This window comes from Pagrus major, chromosome 4, assembly GCF_040436345.1.
Source record: "Pagrus major chromosome 4, Pma_NU_1.0".
Classification (NCBI taxonomy): domain Eukaryota; kingdom Metazoa; phylum Chordata; class Actinopteri; order Spariformes; family Sparidae; genus Pagrus; species Pagrus major.
In genome coordinates, this window is record NC_133218.1 from 15,472,755 (window position 1) to 15,482,447 (window position 9,693).

The 9,693-nt window shown below is 39.6% G+C and overlaps 1 protein-coding gene and 1 non-coding gene across 3 annotated transcripts in view; both read left to right on the forward strand.

The window, feature by feature from the left end:
* lrp4 (low density lipoprotein receptor-related protein 4) overlaps positions 1-7,878 on the forward strand; it is a 117,652-nt gene extending 109,774 nt beyond the window's left edge. For both annotated transcript variants that reach the window (XM_073464103.1, XM_073464104.1), the window contains exons 34-38: positions 176-287; positions 824-885; positions 1,428-1,515; positions 1,646-1,787; positions 3,910-7,878. In XM_073464103.1, the coding sequence (XP_073320204.1) occupies positions 176-287; positions 824-885; positions 1,428-1,515; positions 1,646-1,787; positions 3,910-4,251 (746 nt within the window). In that variant the 3' untranslated portion in view covers positions 4,252-7,878. The remainder of the gene's footprint in view (positions 1-175; positions 288-823; positions 886-1,427; positions 1,516-1,645; positions 1,788-3,909) is intronic.
* A 1,587-nt stretch (positions 7,879-9,465) lies between these two features.
* Positions 9,466-9,579, forward strand: LOC140995311 (small nucleolar RNA SNORD67). The gene has a single exon (XR_012178764.1). It is a non-coding gene; the product is annotated as a small nucleolar RNA SNORD67 (small nucleolar RNA).
* The last annotated feature ends 114 nt before the right edge of the window (positions 9,580-9,693 follow it).

The window sequence follows — 9,693 nt, forward strand, 5'->3', positions numbered from 1 at the left end:
CAACATCAACTGAAATTTTCCTAGCCACAGTTATCCCAGGTTAAAGAACAAACTGATTTAGAAATAATCTATACAAAGCATGAGAACATATCTTACTGACCAAAAACTAGCAACAATGAACAATGAACTTGTATGTTCCAGCGCATTCAGGTTCTGATCTGCATGTGTTTATCAGTTTCAGGATACGTCCCCACTGCTCCTACAAGAGGAACCAGCAGCACTCCGGTTCCTAACAAGATCCCCAAAGCTCCAACAGACAGTCCACACAGAGGACCCTCACCGGTCAAGTACGTCTAAATGAGTTACTTTCCTTGCTCCAAAATGAAATAAGAAAACGTAATGACTTAACTCTGTTTGACACATCTCACTAGTACTTACTAGAGTACTTTCACATTATCCCACTGAGAAACAGGTAGTAGCATCATTGCTTTGAAATATCAAGCATTAAATAGCAGCATGTCGTTGGCACAAGATGGCAATTTTTTTTTTTTTTTAATCTTTCTTTATCTTATTTGAAAAATTACGTTTAAAGGAAAAGCAATAATTGGAGAAGAGAACATGCTTTTCCTTGCTCAAAAGATAATTCTAAATGCTTTCAAGCTTTAATAAGCATGTTAGTTTGGAGGATTTTCTCATTCGAGAAGTATTATGTAATTGTTCATCTACAACAAGAAGCAAAAGGAGGTTTTCAACCGGCAATAATTTACAGAAACTCTTCCCAAAAGGCCAGAGGAAAAACTATGTAATCTTTTGACTTAATAAGGACGAAACAGAATATATTATGTAAAGTACCCATCTCTGCATTTCTCTCTTATTTTTACAGCTGCACTGACAAGAACCCAAACGAACAAGGCTGCTTGAGCAACGTGGTGACGGCTCCTCATGGTAAGTGTTAAAGTGAAGTGAAGTTCTCACCTCATTGGTTTGTACACTGCATGTAGTCTTAAAGACATTGGGGAAATGGTCATTTACCAACTAATCCAAAGTAATAAAAAAAAAAATCCATGTATTACTTTTATTCATGTGTGTCAAGCACAGAGATGGGTCTAGGATGTGTTTAACATAGCTTAGCTCTGGAAATGGGGGGGAAAAGTACACCTTGAAACAACTTTCAGTTACAGGATTAACTCTACAGTCATACAACTGTCACTCAAAGTTTGAGGATGTTGTTTATTCAGTGTTAAGGTAGAAGAAGCACAACATGACCTGCAGCCATCATCTCGACTTTCTGATGACGTGAACACTGACAGTTTGTAAATACAATAACCTTTCCCAAAAGTCGCGTCATGTCGCGTCCCTGCAATATAAGCTAGGCTAAATGCTTTCAGAACTATCTTTGAACTTGACACTGAAATTTGGTAAGATAACAAACTGCTGTATGTTCCCACAAACAAATGAGTCATTATTATCTGTGCCATCTGTTGAAGGAGAAGGACTTCATATCAGCTATGTGATTGGTGGAGTCCTGACCATCCTGGCAATTCTGATCCTCATTGCTGCATTGATTATTTACAGGTCAGTCCCCTGTTTCTTTATTTTCTTTGCCCCTGCCCTGAAACGGAGGCTATGCTTTAGTACATTTTATACACAGCACATAGTTCAAATTATAAGTGATGAAGTGTTTTCTTCCTGTTTTTTACTACAGACATAAAAAGTCAAAGTTTGCCGACCCAGGAGTGAGCAACCTGACCTACAGTAACCCCTCGTATCGGACGTCCACACAAGAGGTCAAGATTGAGGCGTCGCAGAAGCCTCCAATATACAACCAGCTCCGATATAAGAAAGAGGTAACAGACAGTCTGGATGCTGAAGTGAAAACGGTGTTTTTTGGTTTAACAGATGAATGGATTTAAGGTGAATCCATGACACTTTCATAGAATAATCACAGACTGTGTAGGTGTATGGTGGGTAACCACCGAGACAAATGACCTTACTGTTTGTCTCTGGTCAGATTGATTGTGTTGGAATATTTTAACGTGAGCAGGTTACAGACATCAGCACTCATCTTTTCTCCCCCCTCTCTCTCCTCACTGCAGCTCTCTCATCCCTACAACTCCCTCTCTCCCTTTATCTTTTGACCCACTTGTCCCGTGGAGAGGTAGTTACACAGCATGAAGGAGTTGTTTCCACTTCTGTTTTCTCTGCTGTTTCTTTGTTCTTCTGTCTTTCACTGCATGAAACATGCTTTCCAAAATTAATCATTTCTCTCTTTGGTGGAGTTTCAGAGCACTGTGATCAGTAGCATGTCAACATTTACACTAATGTGAAACTGACATTTCAACAGGTCAGGAATCTAAATGTACGGATAGGTTTTTGTTGAAGGTGCAACAAGTATTATCATTAAACATCATTATATTATTTCCAAATTAATAGTGAAGCCTTGAAATAACTATAAACATATAACAGCACAGTGCAAGACTGCATTTCCCATAAACCCTTCTTGTCCCTACTGCAAATAAGATGTTGCCATTTGTCAAAAGAGAGAAAACAGTTATAGAAGTTAAGGATGTCTGATGTTTGTTTTATTCACCATTATGAGCTATGTACCGTGTATAAAGCTAAGCCCATTTCCAGTTCTGTGTTTATTGCAACCCATTGCAGCAGCTTTAAGTTAACTTAAATACTGGAAACTTTATGGCTGGACTGCTTGTGGGCTGCTTGTAGAAAAAGAAAACAGTTTCAGGTAAGCACACTGACTGACTGGTGATGCCAGCAAAACTGCTTTGGGTCATTTTGCTGTTTCAACAGTTATGGAGATGGAGAAACGCTGTCCAAATTATTCCTTCAACAACAGACGGAATAATTTGTCCATGAGCACTGTAGCTGTGGAAAAATAACATCTCCCTGTTTTTGTGCCATAAAGCAATCCAGTGGATTTTACTCCAGAGTACACAAGCCGACAGCCTGGCAGGGTTCCCACAGGTCTTTTAAAATCCTTTTAAGTTGGTGAATTTCAGGGGGAAAAAAATGTTATGCCGGGATAATCTTTATAAGTTCCTTAACTTTTTTTTTCTACCTGTGAAATAAGGCAGATTTTTTTTTTCTAGTTTTTTTTTAATTTTTTAATTTTTTTTTTTTGTGGAAGAAAAAGGTTTTGGCAGGAGAAAAACATGTTTGTTTAAGTGTTTGTTTTTGTAATACTCATTTTGACCACAAGAGACACAAGTGCACCACTACTTAAAATAATTTTAGGAGAATTTTTTTTCCACGTTTTCACAGATGGAAACAAAAAATAAAGAACATAGGAATATTATCCTATTCACTTGCCCCTCTGGGCTTCCGTGAGAAACATTTAAAACTTCCTTTTTCTTTTTACCAAAAGTTAGTAAATAGGCTTCAGTTTGCTGTTTGCATGTGTCTCCTGAACACGTGTGTGTGTGTTTTCTGCCAGCAATTTAACACAGCCCAAAAAGCCATTGAATTTGATTTTCAAGACGATGTGGGAACCCTGGCCTGGTGTTTTTGTTTGAGGTAAATAACTCTATACCTGCAGCACCTAAATCCGGAAATTAAAAACTAAGTGAAGCACAGTGTTACGGAAAGGAGCCAACTTGCTGTGCATGGGGTTGTGTTTGAAGGTGACATCTTGTTTTGGAGTGTTGTGCATTTGCTCTCTGATTAATCCTTAAAGGGAAATCCACCTTTAACAGCTTGAACTTGATGTTTGTGTAGCAGCGTTTAACATCAATAAACTGAAGTGAAATAAAGGAGAGCCAGGCCATCCGTCACAACTTGGTGGCTCATTGCAAGTGAGGATGCTGAAAGTAAAATGCATTTCAGCACAAACTGACTCCTAGAAAGTGTTTAGTTTAACAGATTGAAGGTACCTGAGGGTGGATTTTCCCATGAAACTGCTGATATACAGTAGAGGCCATCACTCACACTAACTGATCCTGTCTTATTCTCCAGGGTGGAGTGGACGGAGGCTACACCAAGGAGAAGATCCGCATTGTGGAGGGCGTGTGTCTCCTGTCCAATGAGGAGCTTTACTGGGATGACCTAAAACAGATCAAGCCGTCTCGAGGCGGACTGCACACCTGCATGCGTACAGACACCGTGTCCCTGCAGGCCAGTAGTGCTTCGCTAGACGACGGCGAAACGGAGCAGCTCCTCCAGGAGGAGGCGTCCGAATGCTCCTCTATAACCACCCTGACCCCTTCAGCCATCACCCCGCAGCGTCACGCCCAGCACAGCCTGCCCGACACCGGCTGGGCCTCCACGCGCAAGCCCTCCACCGAGAGCGAAGTGTGAGGGAGGCCCCCTGCCCTCCGTGCTTTATCTCAACCTCCATTACCTGATACACACCTGTATTTATAGCCGGTACAAACACACAAAGAGAAATAGGTACAAACACAGCAACAGTTGCATTCATAGAGTAACGGTACATATGAACCTTGTTAGACGCAACAAAGCTACTATAAACACAACTCCTATATCTCAACTGGGACTCCGTCCTACTTGTGCACACACACACACACACGCAGTACAGTCCTCCAACAGTACCCTCAGTGCTACTGCCTTTAGGCAAAATCATAAACTAATGAGCATGCTGGAATAAGAAAGCAAAGGACTCTGGGGAGGAAGTGAACAGAGAGACACGAGCGTTATCTGGAGCCTTTTTAAAGGATGCAGACTCTAAATTCGACAAACGCTTCTCTGTACTACTTCAACTTTATTTTTTGTGAACTTTTTTTTGTGTTGGACGAAGCTAAAACGACATACTCCCTGGACGATGTAACCACAGCACTCTCTCTAATGCCACTCATGTCTTTATGAACTCTATTTATGAACGTTTTTGTACTTGTGGAGTGGGTTTGCTGACTTTCAGAGAATGGTGAGAGTGTTGTGTTTGAACTTTGCGCAGCAGGACCCAGGTTTTCAAGAGTTGTATTTATGACAGTGCCAAAGGGTGGGGCTTCACAGAGTCTCCATGCTTCTTTCTGCATTTACACTTCAATAGAATTGTATCTTAATTACAGGATGTTTGTTTCGACTTTATTGACTTGCCCTCACTGGTGGAAGACCTCAATGATGACACCACCTGCTTGTGATTCCTTATTTTACAGCCTCCAATAGGTCAAGCCAGGACTTACTGTAGTCCATTCATCTTTTTTTTTTTTAATTGTAAGTCAACCATTGCTGATTCTCTGGCATAGCAGAGGAAGCCACGATGAAGTAACAGCCTAAGTGCCAAACATGTTGTTCTTTTTGCTCCTTTCAGCTGTATATTTATTTTTCTCAGAGGTTTTAAAAATGTTCATGACATTCGTTTTACTTGGGTTTGGTCACCCAAATCACAGAAAAACATATTTTCTCAGACATATACCACTAGGGCTATTCAGCCATGCAGATAGTTGTGGTTTTATTTCCCCAGGGTGTGGATATATGTCTCTGGGATTTCCTCTGCCCCAAAATACTGGGGTTTTCTTTGGAACGGCTTCCACAATCCAATCTGCCGTTGAGTGTCTCTTTCATTGTTCCTGGGCTTTACTATCCAGGGGAATGATTATCTACAACAGCACTTACTTTTAGAATTTGAAGCTCTTTGATTACAACAACAATTAATATTTTACTGGTGAAAAAACAAACAGCTCCCTTGCATTTACTTCAGTGTGGGATTTTGTGCATTATTCAGTGTCATCCCCAATGTTCCCTTTTCATTGATATCCACCCACATTCTCTAATATGTCAACAAATTCTTAGCTGTAATCTCAGCTGTCTAAAAAATGTATACCCCATTTCCTTCCTGTCCATTCTCATATTTTGCCACTTTTACCCACAATGGCTTGAGGGGAAATTATTTTTTAAAAATTTAAAAATGTAAGCACTGCTACAAACAGAAATATTAGATACACAATGGTATTTCATTGTTAAAAAATAAATCCCTGTTTTATCAAATTAACTAAACTGAACGAGATAAAGAGATGGGTTATGTTGTAGGGTTAGATTTTTAGATATCTGCCTCGCTACAGGTACAAAAACGTGGGATGCAATGGCTGCAACATAATCCTTGAAAGCGGCTACGTCTGTCAAAGTAAGATTGCTTGTTTTTGCCACTAACAGGCTCAGAGTTTTGTTCTGGAGTGTCTGACGGCATTACAAAAGGTTCCCTACAGAGTTTTTGTTAAACAGTAAAATCCTTCTTTTGTAATCAGAAACAGTGGATATGTCGCTCAAGCCAAATCCACCAGACTCTGTTTACAGAAACAGTCAATTTATCATCATAAACCCTTTATGAACATTGTTAGATGTGAAAATATTCTGGCCCTGCATGCTGTTTTCAGATCTACCTGGGTCAGTTTAGGGTTTATTTCGGCTAACCCAGAGCCGGTGACTGTTAGAGCAGTGGAAAGACAAACCATGATAGTTTCTGTATTTTGGGTGAAGAGAGTTTTTCTTTTACGATGATAAAATGACTGTTTCTTTAAATGGAGGCTGGTGGATTTGGCAGGAGGGACACAGTGGCCGTTTCTGGTTAATCAAAAAGGATTTTATTCTTTGACAAAAAGGTCTATTTCTGTAGTGATCCTTTCGATAAGGTTGTCAGACACTTGGAATAACAATCTAAGCTGTCAGTGACAAAAACACACACTTTTACTGGACGTACTTTGATGGCCAAAGTTGCCCAAAAGAATTATGTTACAGCCATTGCCAGGCTAAAGCTTTATACTGGACCAATTCCAGAGGTTGCTGTACCTATTAGTCATTTAGACACAAAATATGTGAACATAGAATTCCCCTTTAATTAGATTTTCTTTCTTCTGAAACAAAATCACAAAAGTTCAAGCTTCACTGTGGCTCTTTGGGGTAGTGGCAAGTTTCAGAGTCAAATATATCAAAAACTTTGGCACATACAACCAAAAGTATCTGCATGGCCAAACACTAGAAGAGGTAAATGAGAACATTTGTTCTTTATGTAATCGGAGTTTAAACTCTAAATCTGTAATGCAAATGTGTACTGGCAGTGTCTGCCACAGTACAGTATAACAAATGGGTAATTTAGGAACACTGTGCATGTCTGACCCCATCAGACTGTGAGGGTTATAGTTTAGAAATATATCACTGACAACTTACTGAAAAAATAATTTAATACAAGTAAAGATATTATGCATTGCTTTAACTTTAGAGTGCCATTCTGTCTGTTGTTGAAATATGGTACGAGAAAATACTATATTGCTATATTGAAAAATATATCGGTTAGACTTTACAGAACCATGTATTTTGAAGTATCTGCTACAAGCTCAGCAACTTGCTGATTTGCTGCTAGACGAAGCACTGAGGCCAATGAAAGAGGGTCTTGGCAGCTACATAACTACGGTCTCTGACGGTTGGTTGACAGTAGGCCTACAGAGCATCACAGTGACCCAGTAACCAATCACCCTGGCTCACAGTCCCTCCAACTCTGCTGCAGGAATGCTAAAACTGTACAGATTTTATCATGAGGATATAAGCAAACATTTCTGTTGAAGATATTGTGTTGATTAAGTTGTATAGTCTTTTGTACAAAGGGATTTCATGACCGTTTTTAGACTTGTATTAATTTTACTCACTGGAGAAGAACATTTTTTTTTTTTTTTTGTTTGTTTTGTTTTTGCTGGATTATTTTAACCACTGTGTTTCCAAGCCTTGTAAATGATAGGGAAGATGCCAGTTATTTAATAGTGCTCTTTTATCTTATAAAATACTGGTCGCGTATAGCTGTTGTAAAGTTAACAAAAAGAGGTATTTATGATTTCTGTTTGGTTGTCACTTGATGTGTAAATATGAAAAGACTGTATATGTATTTCCATGGCAGTACTAACAAGCTGTGTTGTGTGATATAGTGAATTATCCCTTTGCTATCTTTTAATATAAAATTGCATTTGCATTTCAATGAAACCTTTGTCTCGCTCATCTATGCTTATCTATTGCTCTTAGAGAAATGTTTTCTCACCAGATACCGTGATCATACAGCAATAAAGGAAACGCAGATGTCTGCCTCTGCAGATAATTACAGACATAACAATGGGAGCAAAAATGTAATCTGAGAATTAAGCTTTTGGAGGCATGAAGCCAAGTCATCCAACATTAGTTGTTTTTGTTGAGGAATACTTGTATTTATAGGCTCAACATCACAAATTGGTCTTAAGAGGACTTTCATTACAACATACACAACATATACCCGCCATCCTTAGGCTCTTGATTTGGACACTTCATATAAATAAGCGGAAAATACTTAGTTTCAGGCAGAGTGTTACAATGTCTGGGGTAAATAATGTAAATCAGAGGAGACGTCAAGAAATTCCTCTTCCCACAAAGATGTGGAAAGAGGAACAGACTCAACAAAGGCAAAACAGGGATGCCACTCACTCAGGGGAGAAGACAAGATGCTAAAAGATGATGATATGGCTAACTGCATGACAAAACGCAACAAGCTTCAGCCAGCACCAGAGAACATCAGGAAGCTTAGTTCAGTTTAGTTGGTATCTTGTGTTCACACCTAAGATACAAAAATACAAAGACAGATAACAAACACTGCAACATTATATTTGTAGATATTAATCCTTGACTACCACTAAACAATAAGCACATGTTGGTAAATGGTTCATTTGAGAAAACCTCAAATGAAAATGTTTGAAATATATGTTGAAATGTGAGGTGTGAAATAATGTAAAAGGAGGCTCTAAATACATTTTCAAAAATCTAATTAATTTGAGTCTTTATCAACCAAATTACTGAGCAGAAGTCCAATGCAGAGATCGTGCACGTGACAGATATACAACTTGTCATTGGTTGTTCCAACAGGAAAAAGTTTCATGTGTCCAATAACCTTCAACCATCGTCCCGGCGTTCGAGCCAATCAGCGATCGGCTTTCCAGAACCTACTTGTTTAAAATGAGAGGACATCTTAACGAGCCGGTCAGAGGCTCCGACCAACAAGAAACGCGACTAAATTGTTACCGGGGTTGCCTCTGCTTCTGGTAAGTTTGTAAAAGCTGCTTTTAGTTAGCAGTGTGACATTTTTGAGAAACTGCAGCGAGCGGTAGATAGTAGCATAGCTATGCAGCCCACAGTTAGCTTGGCTAGCTAGCTAACTAACGCTAGCTAGTTTTCGTTGGCCTTTTGCTTTATATAGTTTATTTTAAACGTTCAAGAAAAAAAAATATTACGGGAGGCCAACCATCCCGATTTCTTTCAATGTCACACAGGTCAGTTTCTTTTGATCAAGTTTGAGTATTTTACGATGAGTCGGGTAACGGAGACTGACCACGTTGTGCGCTGTGCTGTTGTGTTAGCTAAGGCTAACCTGCTCGTTTTTTATATGGTTTATCGTTGTACGCAGGTATTGCTGCCCACGTTGCAGTACGTGATAAGAAGAACAGGATGAAGCTACTTGTCGATCAGGGATGTAAACACACTCCACAGGTACATTAGTGTCTTCGACTCAACAGCTGGTATAGCATGTTAGATAGGAGGGTTGTTGGGTGTGAGAGTGATGAGTTGCACTAATCAGTTGGGGTGTCTGTTGCAGTGGCATCGACACCCCAATCCGATCCAACCTGAGGACACACAGTGTGCACAGGGGCCATCTGACTCAACCCATAACCCTTTTGTACGAGTATGTCAGGCCATAACATGAGATGACTTCGAGTATTGTGAGATTTAAGTGCTTAGTTTGCCGACAATGTTATGTTTCAACAATCATCAATCTTG